The 23255-nt window shown below is 41.3% G+C and overlaps 1 protein-coding gene across 3 annotated transcripts in view; it reads left to right on the forward strand.

Annotated features, from left to right (window-relative positions):
- PPP2R5E (protein phosphatase 2 regulatory subunit B'epsilon) overlaps nucleotides 1-18470 on the forward strand; it is a 150913-nt gene extending 132443 nt beyond the window's left edge. For all 3 annotated transcript variants that reach the window (XM_037031501.1, XM_037031502.1, XM_037031503.1), the window contains 6 exons: nucleotides 325-378; nucleotides 476-526; nucleotides 2444-2563; nucleotides 6643-6770; nucleotides 9047-9148; nucleotides 15126-18470. In XM_037031501.1, coding sequence (XP_036887396.1) covers nucleotides 325-378; nucleotides 476-526; nucleotides 2444-2563; nucleotides 6643-6770; nucleotides 9047-9148; nucleotides 15126-15225 — 555 coding nt within the window. In that variant the 3' untranslated portion in view covers nucleotides 15226-18470. The remainder of the gene's footprint in view (nucleotides 1-324; nucleotides 379-475; nucleotides 527-2443; nucleotides 2564-6642; nucleotides 6771-9046; nucleotides 9149-15125) is intronic.
- Nucleotides 18471-23255: the final 4785 nt, after the last annotated feature.

Raw genomic sequence — 23255 nt, forward strand, 5'->3', positions numbered from 1 at the left:
GGAGTGAAAGGAAGCCCATGAGATTGAACTGTATGTAGATGAGTTACTTTCAGAATATACTTAATGTGCTGTTTCACCTCTGCTTTTTGTTAGCTGGCTAGTTCATGTCCCAATGTTCTTTTTAAAAAATCTTTCCTGGAACCTTATTAGTATCAATCTTTTTATTTTGCTTTATATATTTTTATTTTTTAAATGAATTGGACATGAGGTTACTAAAACCAGAATCTGGAAACTCTTTAGAAAGTTTTACTAATATATCTTTTGTGCTCTTAGTATTTAGAATTTCCACTTTTGTCTTTCTTTCTTTCTTTTATGTTTCTCCAGCTGGCATATTGCATAGTACAGTTTCTGGAGAAAGATCCTTCACTCACAGAACCAGTAAGTATTTTTTTCCATATGTTTGAGTTATGGATCACTTTTCATGGAGTTTATATGAAAAATTAAGTGTCATTTCTTTTTCTCCTTATCATTTTAGGTTATTCGGGGGTTAATGAAATTTTGGCCCAAAACATGTAGTCAGAAAGAGGTAAGTGCTTCTTTCAGTGTGTTAATAGCTTACTAAATACTTGGCTGAGTGCCAGGCATTGAGCTAATAAGCATGTATAAAATGCGTTCACTCATTTAGTCCTCACTGTAGCTCTGTAAGGTAGAAGTGTAAATATTCTCACTTCACTGGCTATGAAGTTGATCCTAGAGAAGTTAAGTAGCCTGCTGGAGCATGCTAAGTGGAGATGGTTAGGCCAGAGTCCAGCTCCCCATTTGGTTAACTCTGGACTTTATTTATTTATTTATTTTTTAAGATTTTATTTGTTTATCTTCAGAGAAGAAAGGAAGGAGAGAGGGAGAAAAATATCAATGTATGGTTGCCTCTTGTGTGTCCCCTGCTGGGAACTGGCCTGCAACCCAGGCATGTGCCCTGACGGGGAATGGAACCCCGATCGTGTGGTTCTCAGGCCCGTGCTCAATCCACTGAGCTACACCAGCCAGGGCTGAACCCTGGACTTTTGTCAGAGTGCTGCTCAGTCCCATGGAAGCCCAAGTCATGTATCCAACTGTCTAGCTCTCTCAGTGTCACCTTCCTAGCGGCCACTTTCATAGTATGGAGGAGGTTTTGCTGTCACTGTAGGTAGATGCTAGAGCAACCTGCCTAAATACCCACTTCAAAGCATAGTGTAGGTGGGATTGTGCTAAGTGCAGTTGTAAACTGTATCACAGACCTCCAGTGTGAGCTGTTTACAGGCGGCCCCAGAACCCGCTCCCCTGCAGTGATCTGTGCTTGGTTGAGACCTAACCGGGCACGTGCATGTGAAGTTGTTGTGGGGGGTGGAGAGTGAGTCTCTCAGGTTGGGGGTGAGCCTAACTGGGTACCAGATCTGTGCCCCTTCTCCCAAAAGGTTAGAAACCATGTGAAAATGCACCTCCCTGCAAAGGTCAGCTGTTAGTTTTACAGTTTGGAAAAAATTTAGAGAAAATGGATGTATCTTGACAAATGGCAAGGGTCTACTAGATTTTGCTTTTAACAGAAACCCCCTCCTTTCTCAAATCAGTTTCAGTTCTCAAAAACCGTACTTCATACAATTTCAGAAAATTAATCTAATTTTTAAATACCTGTTCGGTATTTAAATTTAATTTTACCTGTTAGGTAAAATCAAAAGCATACATTGTCATCTATATGTATCTTGTAATGTGAAGACATTGTCACTTTTCTTATTTTAATTGCAAACTTAATTTTTTCTGAGGTATTTATTTTTCATGCCTAAATAGGTAACTGCTTTTTATTTCTCTGTCAGTTTTCCATTACATGTAAAACACTTGATTATACTTATTACGAGGCTCCGTTTTGTGATCTGAAAGCAGTTTTGTAAGGTCACGGGATTCATTGTGCTTGAGAGTGAGCAACTGTATATGCGTGCATGCGCGTGTGTAAGTGTGCAGATTGGGTCAGTGTGTGCTAAGGGTAAAAAGGGCACCTTTGTCCAGGCGAATCTGCTCCCTTGTATCTCCCTGACTCCGTTCTGTTACCTAGACTTGCGTACACACATGCAGTACAGCTACACCCTATTGTTTAAAAATAGTGGGTGAGGGAGCAGGTAGCTGGGCTGATAGCAGCAGAGAAGAGGCCCCCCAGGGCCGTCTGTTTCTCAGGGCCCTGCTGCTTTGTCTCAGTGCCCTTGCTCTGTGTAGTTGACCTAACATCATATTTTTCCCAAAATAGTCTCTCCAACATTTTTTCCATAGAACGTAGGGGACTTGCTCTCAGCAAGTACCTTCTGGTGAATTCGTTGTGAATGAACATCTAACACGAGTTAACACCTGATTTGTTTATGTTTAGTCTTACGTGTAAATTTTGCTTAAAACAGTGTGAACTCTCCTTAATTCCCATCATTGCTGTGGATTTGTTTAGTAAAGTGCCTGACATTTTGTGTTTTGCATGTACTTACAGGTTATGTTCCTTGGGGAGCTGGAAGAAATATTGGATGTGATTGAACCTTCACAATTTGTTAAAATTCAAGAACCTTTGTTTAAACAAATTGCCAAGTGTGTATCTAGCCCCCATTTTCAGGTTAGTGGGAAGGAGGGCGTGTGCCAGAGTGGCCTATGCAACACATATTATTTTGGTAAAATTTTATTGGTACTGAAAAAAATATAATAGACCCTAGCTACCTGTTGTTACTTACTTGCAGTTTTTTCACATGATAATAATGTTTTCAGTAGGCGCCTTTATCTTTATCTCAAGGACCTGCTACACACCAGCCCCTGTGATGGTTCTTTCTGCTCAGTATCTTTAGTTCTCACGGCTGCCCTGCACGGAGGCCAGCATGGTTTTTACAGATGTGAACACTGTGCTCAAAGTGGGAAATAGTTCGTCTCGAGTAAAGTAGCTGAGTGAGAGGTGGACTGGTGGAGTTCCTATAGTGTGTAAGAGAGAGCACTAAAGAAAGCTTATGGGAAAAAGGACTCTAATATTTTACACTGTGCTAAATGCTTTACATACATTATTTCCAAAATTCAGATTATCTTATGATGCCTCCTCCCCACCCCATTTTGTAGATGAAAAAAAACATGAGGCTTAGAATAATTTGCTCGAGATCCCAAGTTAATAGGGAGTCAGCAGGTAGTTTCTTGTCAGGACCTTCCTGTGGCACCACCCTGCCTCCTTGTGGCCACTCCGGGAGAATACAGGGCAGGTGAACCTGGGCAGCCCTCTTCTCAGCCGGGCCCTGGCTACATGGCTGCAGTGGAGCTTGTGCCAGAGGGAAGTGGGTAATCTGGGGTGAAAGCACAGCAGGTTTTACCCTTTGCTATCTCAGCAAAGGTCCAAGTTACAGAGTAGGGAATTGGCTCTTTTCATACTGCCTGCCGGTGTGGAGAGCTCGTTCAGATTGTAGTTGGCAGCACAGAGCCACGCAGCAAACAGTGGACTCGATGCTGGGCTTGTTCCCTGCGCTGCCATCATCCTGCATAGTTAGAGGCACTGGCTGTTCGCTGCACACACCCCAGTAGGTCACGTCAGTGGCCTTGTGACAATCTTGGCACTGTCCCACAAAGCTAAAAAATAAATAAAACCCCTAAGAGCAGAAACCATTATGTGAGCCATTGCATTCAGATGATCTAACACTTGTCTAGATTTAAAAAAATTCAGGATACTGTGTAGGTGTTTTGCATATTATACATGCTTGGGTGCTCAAACATGAAACATCTGGATTATCTAACTTATTTTTCAGTTTTTGTGAGTGTGTTTGGTGTAATGGAGGGCAAGGTGCAGGAATCTTTTGAAATGAGTATCACCAGAGAGGATGAAGGGATTCTCAGAAACTCAGGAGGCAGAGGGTCTTTGTCGGCAAGGGCTGTGTTAGTGGGACCAACTCCTCTAACCAAACACCACCTCGGGTGGCTCGTGACCAACAGAAAGCTGGAAGTCTGATGTCCAGGTGCCAGCGTGGTTAGCTGAGGGCCCTCTTCCGGGCCCCAGACTTGCTGTGTCCTCATGTGGCAGAAGGGGCTGGGGAGCTCTCCGGGGATTCTTGAAAGACACTGAACCCATTCATGAAGGCTCCTTTCTAATGACTAAGTACCTTCTAAAGGCTCTGCCTACTAGGACCATCATCTTTTGGGGGTGGGGATCTTAACATACGAGTTTTGAGGTGACACAAACGTTTAGACCATAGCGGGTTCCCTAACAGAACACCACAGGCTGTGTTGCTTGAACAGCACAAGTCACTTCTCAGTTCTGGAGGCTGGAAGTCTGGGGTCAGTGTGCCACTGTGGTCGGGCTGTGGGGAAGGCTGGCTTTCTGTGTTGCAGACGGCTGCCTTCTCACCTGTCCTCACAAAGCCTTTCCTAGAAAGAGGTGCTCTCTCTCGTCTTGTAAAGTCACTTGGCTTGTCGGATTAGGGGCTTACACCTTCTGACCTCACTGAACCGGAGTTATCTTATGTCTCCGAATACACTCACTGGGGGTTAGGGCTTCGTTACAGGAGTCGGCGGGGAGTGGGGACATGGCATAGTTCAGTCCATAGCAGAAAGAAAAAGAATTTTAAATTACCTGACAGAAGTAGAACTGAGAACAAAAGAAGGGAAAGTAAAGAGGTTCTTCTCCCAGCAGACATTTATCTGGTGCTTCTCTGTGTAGCCAGATACCTGTCACTTCTTACCGCAGGTGTGGCATTGGGTTGGAAGGTTCCTGGCGAGAGACAGTGCCACCGTGTGTGCAGGAGGACAGCGGGTCCCAGGGTGGGGTGGTTCTGTTCTAGTGTCACATGTGTTAACTTTCACTTTGTATAAACAACACCTTTCCTCTTTAAGGGGCTTTACCTGGATATTGTCTCTCTGTAAATGATTTACAAGTTAACATACAGATGTACACAGATTAGAATACTTGTTAGCGTTAAGTGGCTCGTTATTGGATGCAGCAAAAGCCTAGATACCCTCCTTCTTTACCAGCATCCTCCATGGTCTCTAAAAATTTCCCCTTCAGTTGTAAGTTTCAGAGCAGCCTGTCCTGTTCCTGGTTTTCTCCCCTCCTTTCCTTGCTTCATGCTCTGCCTGCCTGAGACCCACCAAGGGCTTCGTGGTCGTCGGGCACCCTGTCCGTGTTGGTGCCTGTGCCCTCCCTTCCTGTAATTCCCTCAGCCTTGAATGCCCTTTCCTTTCATTCTTTGAAGCCCAGCTTAGATGCCACCTCCTGTGCTGCAACCCTGCCGCTCCCTCCCCCACATCATCTGGGTGGCTCTTTCTGCCCTTCCTTCCAGCACTTTATTTCTGTGTCCGACACGACATTTACCACAGTTCACCCGGGACAGGCTCATAGATTCCTCCTTTCCCCACCGATGTACGAGCTCCGTAGGGATAGCAGAATGATGAGGTTAAGAGCAAGGACTTTGGAGTCTGCCACTTGCTGGACACGTGACCTTGAGCCTCAGTTTTCTCATTTGCAAAACATAATGGTACCTGCTCTGTGCGTTGGTTGTGAGCATTAGGTAACACGTATGCGGAGCACTTTGCACGGTGCCTGGCATAGAGTGAGCATTCAGTAGTGACTGTTTCTGTGTGCTCTCAGGGCCGAGTGCCTCTCGTGCCAGGACAGTTTGTGAATGAGGTTGAATAATGAGAATGGAAGGTTCCTAATTTCTTACGGACTGTTGTTGGGTGCATCTTGTACCGTTTTTATTAAATTAAAATTAATTTAAGATTAAATTTAATTTATTAAATTAAAACATAATTTCTTAATCTAATGGAATGAAAAAAGCCACTCTTTTCCCTTTGTTTATATAACTACCCTTTTTTAGAGTTTTTAGATTTTTTGGAGACTTTGGCTCATGATTCTTATTATTTTAGATTTTTAGATTATTTTTGAGGTGTCCGTTGCATTCATAGAGCCATTTGATAGTGTGGTAGTAAGAGAAAAGGGACGTGAGGTAGCAGGCAGGCCTGTGTTCACTGTTGTCCCCGAGTCTGGGAGCAGAGTGACTTTCTCCTGGCTAAATTAGTTCAAAGGAAGGGAGACAGAAATGAACTCTGGAAAGAGTCCGGGCACGTTACCATTTACTAGTAACGTGACCTTGGCCAGGTTACCAATCTCTCTGAACCTCGGTTTCCCCCCCTGCCCAGTAGGCACAGTAGGCACAATAGTAACTACCCTCAGGGGCTGGTGAAGGTGGGGTATTCCCTCTGCAGGGCAGACACAGCGCCCACCATAGAGGGTGCTCAGCAATGGAGACTGCTCTGCAGTGATGGGCAGTTGGGTTTTCCTCAGCAACAATGGGCTGAATGGCAGCCACGTGCTGTGTGGGTGACAGAGGTGAGCCAGGAAGGGGGTTACAGTGATGGGGAAACAGTGTGGCACAGGGAATAAAGGTGTTTGGAGCTTGGGAGCTATGCAGAAAACTGTGGAATCTGATGAAACGGGCAGGCAGTATGATAGGAGAATAGACATAGGTAGGGAAATCGTCGTTTCCTTCCCCACATTGATGGACCACTGCATAACTTTCTGAAATATTTTAAATCCACAAAAATGTTGAGTGTGATTAATACTTAATTTTGCATTTGACTGAATGATATAAAAATAACCTTAAATACTTTTGTTTGGAGATTTACAATTTTATTTTATCTCTGTGCTTTTCTTTTTTTTTTCCCCTGAAGGTGGCGGAAAGGGCACTGTATTATTGGAATAATGAATACATCATGAGCTTGATAGAAGAAAACTCAAATGTCATCCTTCCCATCATGTTTTCCAGTCTTTATAGGATTTCAAAAGAACATTGGAATCCGTAGGTTTTCTCCTCCCGTTCTCCCTCCCTCCCTTCTTTCCTTCCTTCCTCCTTTCTTTCCTCCCCCCTTCCCTTTCTCCCTCCCCGTCTTGCTCTCTTCCTTTGGTCTTCTCTTCCTCCCTCCTTCTCTTTTGCGTAATAAAATGTCTTAAGTGCTTGCTCTGTGCCAGATGCTGTGCTTGTTGCTAAAGACAGATACGTGAAAAGGTAAAATCCCCACCTTTTCAGATTCACTGACTGGTTGGAAAGACCCACAAGTGAACAGATACTTTATACAACAGTGTCTTGTGTGTGTTGTTAACACACCAGTTCACACGAGGGCTTCTGGCCCGTCTGTGAAGGCAGCAGACATGGGAATGCTCTGGAGCAAGAGGAGAGAGTGGTGGACAGTGATTGGACGGTGGCAGGTGGGTGGGATGGGGGGAGTCATTTTATTTTTATTTTTTGAAAGGTTTATTATTTATTTTGAGAGAGAGAAGGGAAGGGAGGGAGAAAGAGAGGAAGAGAAACATCGATGTGAGTGATAAACATCAATCGGTTGCCTCTCACATGCTCCCCCACTGGGGACCAAACCCACAACCCAGGCATATGCCCTGGCCAGGAATCTAACGGGCAACCTTTCGGTTTGCCGGACGCCACCCAACCAGCTGAGCTGCACTGGTCAGGGCTGGCGAAGCCCTTTTAGAGTGTGGATCATCTGGGTCCGAGACAGATCTGTCTGCGGGTAAAAGCACAAGGGGTTTTGGGAGGTTGCTGGGAGATAAGTTGGAAAGGGGCATGGGGTTCACATGAGCCTTGATAAGGAAACGCTGAAGAGTTGTAAGGAGGGATGGGATCTGAATTGATTTTCATTTTACCAAGATCCATTTCTTAAAAACCAACTCAGTCATTATATGTGATTTCTAGGGAAGAAAAGTTTACAGTCTTCAAAGAGAACTCTAATATTTAGTCCTCTGAAAGTTAAAGCGTTCTGTATTTGAATGGCTTTACGTATTTCCCTGTGGAGTAGAAAGAAAAGTTAATGCTGCATTAAAAATTAGCAAACAGAATTTAGTATATTTGTAATTTGGCTTTAAAAGTTTTACATACCACTGTAAAATAACACCTTTTTCATTTTTCAGATTTGCCAGATTTTATTAAGGAAACATGTGAAAATTAAGAGCCGATAAACAATTAAGTCTCCTAATACAGATAGTCTCCTGAGAGTTAGAGAGGGTTTTTGCCAGGGTTTGTAGCCGCTCAGTGTGCCTTCTCCACTCAGTACTGTGCACAGGAGGTCATTCCCTTGGACAGAAGGGAGCATAAGTTTTCCTTTAATAATGGGCAATGGGAAGAAGCAACACAAGAAGGAGACCTTCTTATAAATGTTTTGGAAATATCAAACCTATTATTTATTTAACATATGGCCTAACTTTTTTACCAGTGCCTTTTTCAGAGGTATTGGGAGCATGTTGTTGCAAAATGGAAGCACCATTGTGTATTTTTGCAAAAGCAGTGCTCTTCAGACTCTAGTCTGAAGCTGCCACGCCCATTGTGTGCACATTGCCCAAGAGCTTATTCTTCCGCTTGGTACTGAGAAGGACAGACCACTGTTTCGGCTGTTTAGCTGTAGAGTGGTCCATAGCTAATAGCAGCCGTGACCAGCTTGCCAGTTGCCTTACCAGGCAATGTGCTGGGGACTAAGCAGGTGTGAATGGACTGATGCAAGTCACAACTAGAAACATAACTCATATTAAACCGCCCAACTTAAAGGGGTGTTTAGTATCATATCTTTGAATATGAATAATACATAGTACTTGTTTCCATGGGAACAGCTTTTGATTTTGATGAATTATGTATATTATCCCTTTAAAAATAAAATTCTATGCAAATTCCAGTCTGTAAGGTTAGTTCTACCACAGGTGCTCATTTTTAAGGGTGAAGCTGCTTTATATTATGCTCGCCTTTTTACTAAATGGAATTAACAACTGCCCACAGGCGAGTCTATTCTGGGTACCAATAATTAGAAGGGCAAAATTAGATCTTTTCTTTTTTTTAATCCTGCCATCCCTCAGAAAGATTTTTTTTTTGAACAGTGAAGAATGTAACTCTTGCTGTGGAATTGAACTGCAGGTCCTTCCTACTTCCAGCTAAAAAGGGATGGAGATAGTGTACAATCCAGGGAGCGCGGTCCCCCGCTTTCGGATTCTTCGCTTTCGGATTCTGTGCTTTCGCTTTCTTCATGCAGCATCCCGTATGTGAGACTAACTGGCCGGTTCCCTTTTTTCTGCTTCCAGGGCTATCGTGGCGTTAGTCTACAATGTGCTGAAGGCGTTTATGGAGATGAACAGCACCATGTTTGATGAGCTGACAGCCACATACAAGTCAGATCGTCAGCGGTAACTTTTTAAAGCTTTTTTGTCAGCTATGCATAAAACGATTGAGTTCTTTCCTTGCTCTTTGCTAAAGTTGTTTGCTTGCACCAAAATCCTAAGCAGGACAGTTTTATTTACGTGAGTTCTTTTTTTTTTTTTTAAAGATTTTATTTATTTTTTCAGAGAGACAAATGGAGGGAGAGAAACAGCCAGTGTGTGGTTGCCTCTCATGCGCCCCCTACTGGGGACCTGACCTGCAACCCAGGCATGTGCCCTGACTGGGAATTGAACTGCGACACTCTGTTTTGCAGGCTGGCACTGCGTCCACTGAGCCACATCAGCCAGGGCTCCGTTTTATTTATTGATCTGTTCATTTTTGCACGCTCATTAGCTGTGTCTTTATTAGTGTAGCACTGGGTGATGAACTGTCATTTTGAAAAAGGCTGCTTTCCTCCCTCCTTTTATAACGTTTCTCTTCTGCCTCAGGGTTAAGAGCTTGACACAGAGCTGGTATTTCAGGCCCACTTAAGGGGACCATCAGGTAGTTTGCCATCTGGATTCATTCCCATTCTGAACTTACTTGAAATACAGTTGGGCTGATCTTGTACTTCACTTTGGCAGCAGGAGGGATGAGGCACCATTTTGTTCAGCTCTTTGGCCCAGAACTTTTTTCTGTTCTAGAGCTCAGCAGATGCATTATGATTTAAAGGGCAGTGAAGAGAAGAGGGAGGTGAAGAGTCTGGTATTGTGTGGATCTTGAAATGTGTAAGACCAGAAGGGGGCAGAAAGCAGTTTTACTCTTTATAATAAATACTTACGGCCAAGTAAAGCCTTTCTTGATTTTATTTATATGATCTTCAGTGTTGTTATTTATGGACCATCTTTCCAAAAGATGTTGCCTTAGTCCATTCAGGTTGCTATAATAAAAGACCACATGTGGGTGTTTTATGGGTGGCTTATAGAAACCGGAAAGTTATTGCCCACAGTTCTGGAGACTGGCAGTCCAAGAGCATGGTGCCGGCGTGGCGGGGTGAGGGCCATCTTTCGGGTTTGTAGCTGGCACCATCTCACTCTGCCCTCACTTGGTGGGAGGGGCAAGGGGTTTCTGTGGGGTTTCCTGTAAGAACGATAATCCCATTCACAAGGAGGTCCGTCTCCATGACCTAATCATCCCCCAGAAGGGCCTCACCTACTAATTTCATCATCCTTGGGGGTCAGGATGTTGGCATATGAATTTGGGGCGGGGCAGGAGCAGACACAAATGTTTAGACCGTGCCATGGATGTACATGGAGAGATTGAGGAAAGTCTAGAGAGTTTGTTAGTAGTGGGACCCCTGGGTTTTGGCTTGGGTTGCACAGAAGCAAATGCCACTTTTTAAAGCCACGGACCTCGGAAGGTCCCGGGGGGTGTGTGAGCGTTCACACCAGGACCCGTGGAATCTCTTGAGCAAAGCTACCTGTGGGTCCCTGGCTTCTTTGCTTTGCCTGATTGCGAGTGTATTACTTGTGTTTTAATGATAAAGAGAGCAAGGAGGGGAATGATGTGGTGGCGGGAGACAAAGGACCATCCCGGTCATTGAAGACAAATGATCAGGATGTGGTATCTTGAAAAGCAACTTAGTTATGGGATAGGGCAGGCGTTAACTATAGTCAGGAAAGGCTGAGATTTTTCTGCAGTAGTGGAATAAATAGCAGTTACAGGATACGCTGTGTCATACTTGCAATTTAAAGAACTTTTAATGTATTATATTTACAGTTTTTTCAGAAATTTGCAAATTATTGAATTTATAGTAACTTTTCTTGTCCCAAACTTAGATGGAGGACATCGGGCGCATTCAGGGTGATATGACCATAGACGCAAACTTAGAATGTTATCTAAATAAAGGACATACAATACACATTTTCATACTGTGATGTACCATTAAAGAGTGTGTTGTACCTAGTGGTCCTTCTTAGCAACTAAAAGTTTATTATTCCAGTTGATTAAGGATGAAATCTGTAGAAAACCATTAATAGTATTAATGACCTTATTTCTAACATAGTGAAATTTATTGAATTAATTCATACTTATTGAACCTGAATACTAAAGCTGTTTTCTGATCGGTCATTATTTAAACTAGACCAAACTCTTGAAAAAGATAAGAATTAGCCAAGGGGACCAGGAATAAACACTGTAAAGTTGATTCTGATGATCTGGTATATTAAAGTAACTTAAAGTGAGTGGACTTTCTTAATGATAGAAAGGTTTTGTTTTTTTCTTTTCTTTTTTTTAAGTAAGGGTAATACTTTTTCCAGTTAGCAGTCAAAGGTTTTACTGAATAGATGGAAACATTGGTTTCTCCACAGATACAGAAATAGGAAAAGAGAATACAGAGATCTATTTGGTGCTTTCAGAGAACAACTGAATGAAAGAATTCACTCCTGGATGGCAAGATGGTTGTAACTGTTTCAGTTCAGATACAGTGTTGAGTCTTACCAGTAGTCTGCAGTGGTGGGCGGAGTAAGTGACTAACACGCTTAGGTACGCGTGCCAGCTGTCGTGCTGCGTAAAACTGAAACTGGGAGAGAATTTGACAATATCCCTAGCTTGACAGCGTGGTTACGTTTTTAAATTCCCACCTACAGACAGAGAGAAAAGTGGGAAAGAGTGGGGATGACGCTAACTATAGAACTATTTAGAATGTTTGAAGATGAAGTTGTCAGCGTAAAAGATTTGCGATAAATCAGCATAAAGTTCATCTGGAAGAACAGCCTCCACAGGACAGATTGCATCGAATGCCGGACAACTTTTGATCAAAGATGTGAAGGAAGGCTTCAGCGATAAGCTGACGAGCATTTCAGTGACGTTGCTCCTTAATGTGAACTGTCAGCTAGGGCAGGATGAACCTAGTGTATGTTTAAACTGTTTTTTTAGTTGAATAAACTTCCTAAGCCACTGCCTACCAATATCGTCGCTCATTCCAGATGTAAAGGTCAAATGCTTTGAAACCAGTAGGATCTACAGGATTGATTTAAATGTACTCTAATTAGTGTTCTCTGAGAACATTTATTTGCAGTTAACACTGTCCATCAAGTGTACTGAGAAAACAAAGGTGATAATTTACCAAATAGCTTGCTTTTACAGTTAAGAATCTAGAATCCACAATGATTGAAGGATTATCTAATCTTGCCTCTATTGACCTATTATATAATTTTTCAGGGTCAAAATTACCCAACAGGTAATTGTTTGAAAAACTATTATTTCCACTGAAATTCATATTGTGCAGATTATATTTGAGGTAGCTGAAACTAATTATGGGAAACAAGGCTTAAAATAACAAAATGTGAAGCATGAAACAATAATATTAATTACCATATTACATACTTAAATATTTCCTTAAGACTAGTGGGATGATAAGAATATAAAATTACCTACATATTGCTAGAGATATTTTGGGGGAAGAGGAAATGAAGATTAATTTATTTCTATTGCTGTAGATATCAAATATAAGTTTAAAAATTGATGATGATATAAAGTATGTAAAACATTGGAATTATTTACAAATTTCACTTAGCCTGTGTGGATTTTCCTGAGTAAGTATTGTACTGTAACTGACATTAAACCCATGCTAGGTAACATAGCACAAGGACCATACCACCCACGCCCAAGATGGGTGAGCCCCTTCTTCAGGAATTATCAGAGTTTATGGACACGTAGATGTCATTTGGGTGTGTTTACTGGTTTATCACAACATAGGGAAGCTAGGGACAGTGCAGCGGATTATTTTTAATGAATGTAAATTTAGTTTACAGAATGATCATTGTATTCCTGGATTATGCACTTCCAACTTGGTTGATGTTAAATGTTATCTAAAAATGTCCTTGGCAAAATAAAATTGTTAACCCTGTTTTAAACATTTAGAGTTTTAGTAAATTTTGCCAATTTTTCCAAAAGACTGGAAGTCATTACTCAAATTAATGTTGAACTAAATTTGAAGGCTTGGAACATTAAAATTTTAATATATAGTTATATCAACAAAGTTCTGTCCAGATCATTAAAATTGAAAATCACAAGAGAAAGAATATTTAATTTGGTTGTATGAGGTCTGTCAAGAAGGTATCAGCCATGCACTATGAAAAATAGAGACATTTATTGAAGAAGATATAAGAAACATTGTACACAGGACAGTGCTGCCTCAGTCCCCTTCAAAGTAGGCACTTGGGGCCCTCGCACAGTTCTCCCTCTTGCCATCAGCTGCTCTGTTGTATTTTCCTTAATCTCATTGATGGTTGAAAATCTCTTTCCTCTCCAAGGTGATTTTAGTTTTGGAAAAAAACGAAAGTTGTAGGGCACCAAAATTGGCTGTAGGGGGGCTCGGTCACTTGGGTGATTTGATGTTTGCCTGAAACACGCTGCATAAGACTGATGCTGAGCAGGCACGTTGTCATGATAAAGCTGCCAAACCACAGCCGTGACCTTCAGAATAATCCAGATAGTTTCTGTGGAGGAGTGTTCAAGCTTTAATGCAAAATTTCATGTAGATTCATTACTCTCCTTGCTCAGCCATCTTGCATTATTTTTTAAGATTTTATTTGCTTTAGAAAGAGGTGAAGGGAGGGAGAAAGAGAGGGAAACATTAATGTGTGAGAGAAACATTGATTAGTTGCCTCTCACATGCACCCCAACTGGGTACCTGGCCTGCAACCCAGGCATGTGCTGTGACTGGGAATCAGACTGGTGGCCTTTTGGTTCATAGGTCAGTGCTGAATACACTGAACCATACCAGCCAGGGCTGCTCAGTCATTTTGAGTGTGATGGCCACACAGCACAGACTCACTTAAGGATGTCTATTCCCCCCTGACTAGTACAGTGAAGTCATTATTGTTCACGCATGTGCATTCTGGTCCACTCTCCTTGGCTGCCAGGTTACGTCAGTGTTGCACAAACTGTTCTGGTTTTATTAACAGTACCTGTACTTTTTCCAGACCTCATATAAGTATAAAACAAGGTAATAATTTAGATTTTGTGATTCATTAATAATTGTACAGATAAGATACTGCTAAAGAGTTTAAATATACTTAGTGTAGGAAAAATGGATATTCATAAAGGGGAAGTTATTTTCTTGATCTACTACATTCTCTGTATCAGTGTCATGTCTAGCATCCCCTCTGAGAAATTAAACATTTGGAAGCAGGGAAAATTAAGTTTTAACTAGACCCCTAGTGAAAGTCACTAATGTGTCTTTGGTTTTAGTATAACAGATACATGTAAATGATCCTTGTTTTTGTTTCTCAGTAATTTTGAAGTAAATATTCTGTAATAAATATAAAGGAAGATTAATATAAAATCTTGCCCTCGCTGGTGTGGCTCAGTGGTTTAAGTGCACGCCTGCTAACGAAAGGGTCACTGGTTTGATTCCCAGTCAGGGCACATGCCTGGGTTGTGGGCCAGGTCCCCAGTAGGGGGTACCTGAGAGGCAACCACACATTGATGTTTCTCTCCATCTCTTTCTGCCTTCCTCTGTCTAAAGATAAATAAATCTTTAAAATCTTAAAATATTTTTGTCGTCTCCTACTCTGTTCATTAATATTACTTTGTGTAAGTGTCAAAAAATAAATAAAGAGGCCCTGGCTGGTGTAGCTCAGTGGATTGAGCGCGGGCCTGCGAACCAGACGATCGCGGTTCGATTCCCAGTCAGGGCACATGCCTGGGTTGCAGGCCGATTCCTTGCAGGCTAACTACCAGCAGGGGACCCACAAAAGGCAACCATGCATTAATGTTTCTCTCCCTCTCTCCTTCCCCTCTAAAGATAAATAAATAAAAAAAATGGTTTTTTAAAAATAAATAAAGAGCAAGAGAGGAAAAACCAAAAAGAAAAAAAACACCCACAAGCTTAAGGCCAAACTTTTCAAAGACCTTTTAAAACATATACAGGGAAAAGCGTGTCAAAGGGCCAGTTATTGATGAATAATCTCTTTAAACCTTCCCAGGTATTTACCTTGTGTTCTGTTTCTCTCCTAGGGAGAAAAAGAAAGAAAAGGAGCGTGAAGAATTATGGAAAAAACTGGAGGATCTGGAGTTGAAGAGAGGCCTTCGGCGTGATGGCATAATTCCAACCTAACAAAACGACGACAGCAACATTACTAACCTGTGGAGTCACACATTTATGTAGTAGAAGATGGAGCAACAGTTTTCTGTATTGTGCAACTTTACAGTAGATTTCACATTTGTTTCATTATTACAACAGCACTGTATATACCTGTCTCTAAGTAAAGGAAAAAAAAAATAAGGACTTCAATCCAAAGTTTGGACAGTAGATGGACTTCTCAGAACATTGCAAACATAATCATTGTTCTAACCCTTATTAAAAAAAGCAGTCTTCAGAGATGTGTTAATGAAATTGCTGTTAAAATTCCAGCATCAGGATTCCTTATTTATCATTAGCAGAGAGTATGAAACAATTTTTAAATGTGAACAATCTTAAATTTAGCTTGTCTTTCTGCTAAGCTGTTAAATGTATTTATAGTAAAGGAAGAAAAAAAAAGACTGTCATTTTCATGTAAGTTTGTACAACACCCGCTTCTGGATAACTTGACTGTATTCGACATCTTCTTTTGCACATCTTCATGAGTTGATTGTCCACTTGCAGTGGGGCCACGGATTAATTATAAAGGCCCCTGATCAAAGTGTTGTTTACTGGAGTGAACATCTGTCCAGTAGCCAGGTGGTCCTGGTACTCCTGTAGTTTTAAGATTAGGAGTAAAGAGAAGAGGTGATAAACATAGTAGGGAAGGGAAGTTTGGATTCGTGCCCGTTTGTGGTGGATCCAAATCAATGTCTTGAATCCTTTGAAAACAGGCACTGGGACATCGTAGGCTTCAGCACCTGCCCAGTATTAGCTGCGTACATCATTGAACACACACACGCCAGAGATGTTGTAGAGGTGTCAGAAAACATCCTTTTGGACCATTTTGAAATCAGACAGACAAACACTAAACAGTACAACCTTGAAATTGATCGCCAGGATTGCGAATCTAATTGGGAATGGAGTTGAGCAAACAGCCTGGACTGTTTGGAGTTGTTGCCTTACTTTTTAATATGTATTTATAAAGTATTCCAGCGAAAGAGGATGTAGCCTCTGGGAAAAAACAAACATGTTGCAGTGTTTTTTTGTAGATTCTCCTATATCTCATCACAGCGCCAGCCCTGTTTTTAGCCGGAAAGGATTCAGGATAAACATTATTATGCATTCTGAATTGGATGCGTATTCCTAACTACTGTATTTGTTACCAAAAGTGGTTCTACAAATGCTACTGAAAAAAATCTGGAAATTCCTAATGTCCTGAGTATTAATAATAAAGTTTAAAAATGCTTTTATATCAAAGGTGCATTGTGACCAAATTGTTTAAGAAAAAATACAAAAAAAAAACCTGAACAAAACAAATTGAGGGCTGTATCATAGATGTATCTTATTGGCTCTCTGCTTTGTATTTAAAAGAGGACTCTTAACACCTTGGGGAGATAAAAATACTGATGAACCTTGTATACAGTATGTACTTACCTAATGTGGTTGCATTATTATGTACTGAAAGTTCTGTGTTTGGGGGCTTATTTCCAGGATGCTTTTGCTTGTTCCGGATGTGGCAGCGTGAGTTGATAATCCTAAACCATCCCTTGCAGCGGTGTTCATGGTATAGAGCTGACTCCATGTTCATGCGTTGAGTTGCGATAGCAGCAAACATGAACATATGAACTGTTGTTGCTCTTAGTAGAGATATAATATCAATATGGGCTTGTATATTTTCTTCCATTTAAATACAGAGTAGAATATGCAGTTGTATTGTTTCCAAAAAGGGGGCGGGGGAGGCTGCCGACCTTTCTTCCCTGTTGAGTATTTCAGGATTATCAGGTCACAGTTTGTGCGTGAAAGTCAGCTAATGATGGATATTGTCATCTCAACAACTTTGTGAAACAGACAGAAAACTTGGCATTGTTAATTCTGAAAAAGAAACAGCAGTAAAAGAGTCATATGCAACACCAAACACAACATGGTTTTAATGGAATTCATAGATTTTTGTTTTTTTAAGGATATTCATGGGGATTCAATGTAAAATTGACCGAGGCTGCCAGAGATGAAACAACTTCCTTTCAACGTGTTGGAGCAGGTGCAAGTTCAGATACTAAAGATAAAACATAAATTTGTAGCAAATCACCTCTGATTTTAGCTCGTTAGTTTTGACTTTGCATTACATTTAGTTTTGACAGTATGAACTTTTCTTTGCCATTATTTCATCTTTTTAGATAGTGGACATTAAAATCACAGGTTTATGAAGCATCTCTGCCCATTAGAAATGAAATGCAGTCGTTTGAAATGAGAAAGACCAGGGCCCTGTGTTCGTCCCTTACCCTGTCCTCAGAGGTAAGGTGAGAACCACACAGATCGCCCTGATGTCAATTTACATGTTGATCATTCCAAACTGAGAAGAATAAAGCCAAATTTTAGACATATTTAAAGAGGCAATTTTAGATACATGTCTAAAATTCATAGGGCAACTTCTGAGAAGAAACGCTGTCTTTCCTTTTGTAATTGAAAGTGACAATGTGACATCCGTCATGTTGTGTCCGGTGACACAGAGGAACTGAGGTAACCTGACTGTTGCACTATGTGACATTGAAGGACGCACTTGCTGCATTTGCAGCAGCCCTCTGTCCTTTCCCGCGTTTCTGCAACTTGAGCTCATTGTGACAAGTGCATCTTTGTGTTATATTTTGTTTGCTTCATAATTTCCAGAACTATATATAAATCTATTTTTTAAATAGCGACTATTGTAGTTAGTGAGTGATGATCACTCCAAACTTACCCCTACCATATTGGTTTCAGGGGTAGGATTAAGAGTGTCTTTGGAAGAAAAAAAACAAACCCAAACCCTGTGGTTCAGAGTGATGCCGAGGCCTTAGGCTGTGGGCCTGGAACAACCATGTGAGTGAATTGACCCATTTCGTCCCTCGAATCAAGCATGCATTCCTTTCTCATTGTGCAAGTGTCGGCCGTTGTTCCCCCCAGTATTTAGTTTGTGTCCTTTTAAAGTTTATTATATTTTGCTCCCCTAACATCTGTTTTTTTAATAAAATAAGATAAAACATAAAAAAGTAAGAAATAAATAATACCCTCGATGCCGCTGGATACTCACAAGCAGGGTTATGCTCCTTCGTCTTGGGCTGTGTGCCTAAGGGGAAGGGCTTAATTTATTTTGTACCTCCTCTGCGTGGGGCAGTCCGGGGTGCAGAGCCAGGAATTGCTTGTAATTGCACCTGCTATACTTAAAATGTGTAGCCCTAGGCTCAATCACACAATGGAAAGAAAAAGTATATTTAGAGCTTTAAAAGCTTTTTTATTTTTTTGTGGGGGTAGGGGGTGGGAAAGGGAAAATGTATGGATGTTACAGGTATTTTTAAGAGGTTTTTTTTTTCCACTCTGTTTTGTCCCCCCCACCCCACCCCCTTTCAATCAGATGCACTAACCTGGCCCAGGAAATGAAAAGATTCTCTCTCTTGATGCTATTACCAATGTTCTCACAAAGTGACTGGTCACCTACAGCAGAAAGGTGACAGATACCAGGCATGATCGGTGATGTTTTTTATTTGCACATCAATATTTTTATTTTTATATTCTGGCTCAGCTGCTTTCTCTGAGTGGAGTTAAGGAACGAGCCACAAAGGATTTTTGTAGTAGGTATACTGGCAATGCATTTTATATTCCTCAGTATTTAATTTTGAAAATCTGAAACAATTGTGCATCTTGAGAGAAAGGTGAGCAAATTTCGAACTGGTGGAATGTTCATCTGTGCTGCTGCCTGTGCACGGTAGCAGCGGTGGGGTCTCTCGTGGAAAGAAACACCCCCCCTTGATGATGTCTATGAATATAGGTTTCCTTTACTCCCCTTCTTCCCCCGCCCACCCTCCTTTTTCTTGCTTCCCTTCTCTTTCTTTACTTTTTTAGAAATCACTTACTGTAAATAAGTTGTAATCCAAACCTCATGTATCAGTGGGGAACTTTCAAATATAAATATTACCAATACATTTTCTGGTTGGTTGTCTGATTTTTGACGGAGGTATATGAGAATGACATGTCCATTGCTTTTGGTTTGAGGATTTCGCTTTAGCTTCATACATCTTTTGGTATTTTAGTATTTCATTGTTTTAGCAGGAGAGGGCAGCAAAAGTTTATTTTCCCTGTTAGAAATGCTGTGGTTCATGAATGGTTTTGTTTAGTTGTGTGTATGTGTGTGTGTGTGTGTGTGTGTTTAAACAGCATCTGTTTGTGGGTAGAGGTAAAAATGAAACATTTTTGATACGAAAAGTTGCATATGAAAATTATAGACTGGTTCAACCAGACAGGGAAGACTTCTTTTCCACCATCAAAGTTAAAATGCCACGAAACAATCTCCCAGCTCTGGCTCCAATGCTACTACTTCCTTTTCAGACACGGCAAAACGCCAGCGGAGTCTTACACACACATGGAATTTAAACTGTTTTTCTTTGAAAATGATTTACTTTCGTCAAAAGTGGTAACAGAAACAAAAATGAAGGTGCTCCCAAAGAGAAATGTAATCCTCCCCTTTCACGGATGTGTGAAAGGCTCTGTACTGTGGGTGCATCCTAATAAAGAAGCAGTGAAGAGTTTTCAGGTGCCTGATTGTGTGTTTGTTTCTCCCCTCTGGCCTTGGGAACCACACGTCATAGGTTGGGTCCAAGTAGTTGAGACAGTGGGGTTGGTATGTTCAGGTGTTCATCGAGAGAAAATCGGAGCAGGCCGGTGTCTGTCGCTGTGTAACAAGCTACTCCAAAATTTAGACATGATCATCTTGTATCCGCCTTTCAAATGTCAACATGGGTTGGGGGGTAGGAGGACTCACTTCCAAGATGGCTCACTCATGTGGCTGGCAAGTCGGAGCTGCTGTTGGCCTGGGGTTCAGGAGGCCTTAGTTCATGACATCCTTAGGGGCTTCCTTGGTGTCCTCACAGCTTGGCAACTGGGTTCTAAAAACGATTGTTTCTAAGAGACAGGGAGTGGGAACCGCTCTCTTTGGGGCCTGGGCCCTTCAGAAACTGTCTTGGCATCACTTTTGCCAAATTTATTGGCCAAGCAGTCACAGGGCCTGCTCAGATTCAAGTGGAGGGGACACGGGTCTCACTGTAATGTGACAAGAGGTGTGTTGTCTTGAATCGACCAGAGGACACTTCTTTGTAACACATTTGATTTAGGCGACTAATTAAATCATGTGACTTGGAACCCTGTAGAGCTAATTAAATGTTTCATGTTAAACTCTGAGTTGGAGAGAAACAGTTTTGTAAACAGAAATTTTGTGTTTTAAAGCATAACCATTTGTAACATCGGAAGATCTTGCTAAGTTATGGGGGCAGGAAGAAACTTGTAACAATTTAAGGAAATTTCAGTTTATTTCAATGGAATATCTATCTAATCCTGACATTGCCTCCTGCCTGTAAATAAATATTTATGATAATGAAGGCAAAGTAAATATACAGTCCAATTCCTACTTCCCAGAAAGGCAGACTTAAAAAGTTGGATAGCTACATGCTGCTCGCTCTCTGTACCTTAAAGTCCACTAGAAGACAAACTCATTGATTGATTGGACCAGCGTTTATCGATTGGCTCTGCCCACATTCTTGCCCATTCTCTGATGTTCAGATTTTCTTTCTGTTTCTTTTAGTTTACTTCTTTTAAAATTGTAGTCTGAATTAATCATACAATTTGTAGTGAAGCTGAGTGGGTGCCAGATGCTGTGAGGCCTAGTACTGGGAAGGACGTCAGCCCCAGCCCCCTTCATCCTCACCGACGCTCTTCAGGTAAGAGGTCTCTGGCCAGAATCACCCAAGGTGAAGGCCAGGGACTTGGAAAGCAGAGACCCTCGGGATCCCACTTAGGCTCTCCTATTTTATCAGCTGTGTAGCTTTGGGAAAGGTTCTTGAACTAAGCCTCAAGTTTCATTTGTAAAATGCAGGTAAAAATGGTAGTTTCTAATGTTATATTACATTAGATACTGTTTGCAAAGCAATTTTGACAAAGCCTGGCACATAGTAACTTACCTGCAATAAATTAGCTGTTATCTAAAGTGGTGATGTAAATGAATAATTATGATAGCTATCACTTAACAAATACTGTAAGCCTTGTATTATGCTAAGAATTTGTATCCATTAACTTTTCGCAGCAATTCTGGGGAGAAGTCACCCCCCTTTTGTGGATAAGGACAAGACACCTGAGGTTCTCCCAAGTACTGAACCAAGAGTCTGAATGTAATGTTCTCTGAACAGTGGTCTCTATGCAGTGGGATCACTGCTTCTAAGCGCATGCATCAAATTTTATTCCCCGTAACTGAAAGACTGAAATTCACTGCCTTCTTGCAAGAAAGAACCTTACTTTATTCATCCTGCTGTTTCCATTTACTGTTCTGTCCATTTTCCTAGGAGCTCCCCCAGACTTCTGTATCAGGCCTTTCAGGTCCTTTAACCCAATCCCATACTGTTTTAATGTAAAAAAAAAAAAAAACACACAAAAAAACACACAACAACAAACAAAATAAACAACTGGGGCTGGTGATCATGTGGGTAAACTGAAACCCTTGTGCACTGTTGCTAGGAATGTGAAATGGAGCAATCATGGTGGAAAACTATGGCAGTTTCTCAAAACACTGAAAATAGAATTTCTATGTGACCCAGCAATTCCACTTCTGGGTATATATATACCCAAAAGAAGTGAAAGCAGGATCCCAAAGAGATATTTGTATGCCCATGTTCATAGCATCATTATATGCAATAGCTAAAGCATGGGCACAACCCACGTGTGTATTCAATGAGTGGATAAGCAAACATATGCATACACGATGGAATGTTATTCAGCTTCAAAAAATAATGAAAGTCTGAAATTTGCTACAACTTGGATGACCCTTGAGGACGTTATGCTAAGTGAAATAAGCCAGTCACAAAACGACAAATACTATATAACATTGCTTAGAAGAGGTACCTAAGAGTAGTCAAAGTTGTAAAGACAGAAGGGGTAACGGTGCTTGCCAGGGGCTGGGAGGCAGAGAGAATGAGTTCTGTGTAACAGGTACAGAGTTGGGTGTGAGACCAGAGTCACGAGGATGCGTGGTAACGATGGTGCACTGCAGTGTGAATGTATTTCATACCATCGACTCGGACACTTACAATGGTTAAGAATGATGGATTCGATAACGCGTTTTACCACAGTAATAAAAACAGAACACTACGAATCATTTTCTACAGTGGCTGTAACATTTCTTACTCTCCCCAGCCATGTGTCCGCCAGTTGCTCCACATGTTGTCCACAGCGGTGGCTTTCTTTAGAATGTTAGCCATTCTGGTGAGTGTTTACTGTGTCATGTATGTGGCTTTGACCTGTTCTCTTGATGACGGGTTATATTGAACAAGTTGTTGATGACTTGGATACCTTCTTTTGTGAAGTATCTGCCCAGATCTTTTGCCCATTTTGCTTTATTGTGTTCTTGGCCTTTTAATAATTGAGCTGTAGGAATTCTTTATACATCCTGAATAATAATTCTTTGTTTGATATATGTTTTGCCATATTTTCTCCCTGGCTGATAAGAATTTTTTAATTTTGATGAACTATAATGTAACCTATTTCTTTTATAATTACTGTTTTGTGACCTAAGTAATCTTTCTCTCTTCTTCCTCCCCAACCCTGCCAAATTATATTCTCTTATGTTTTTCCCTTTATGAGCTTTATGGTTTTTACTTTTATGTTTATATCCATGATTCCCCTTGGATTATTTTTCTGTTGCATAAGCTGTGAGATAGGAATCTCTATTCATTTTTTCCCTAGATGGATGTCAAGTTATGGCAGCAGCAATTTTTGAAGACTTTCCCCAAAGAATGGCTCTGGTGCCTTTGTCAAAAATAAACCTACTGCCCTGGCCAGCGTGGTTCAGTTGATTGGAGCACTGTCCTACAGCTGAAAGGTGGTGGTTCGATTCCCAGTCACGGCACACCCCCGGGTTGTGCGTTCTAACCCCAGTCGGGGCATACAGTTCCTGGTAGGGGTGTGTGTGGAAGACCATCGATCAGTGCTTGTCTCTAGCATCAAGGTTTCCC

The sequence above is a fragment of the Sturnira hondurensis genome, unplaced genomic scaffold, assembly GCF_014824575.4.
Source record: "Sturnira hondurensis isolate 20B ecotype Veracruz unplaced genomic scaffold, ASM1482457v3 Scaffold0021143, whole genome shotgun sequence".
Classification (NCBI taxonomy): Eukaryota; Metazoa; Chordata; class Mammalia; order Chiroptera; family Phyllostomidae; genus Sturnira; species Sturnira hondurensis.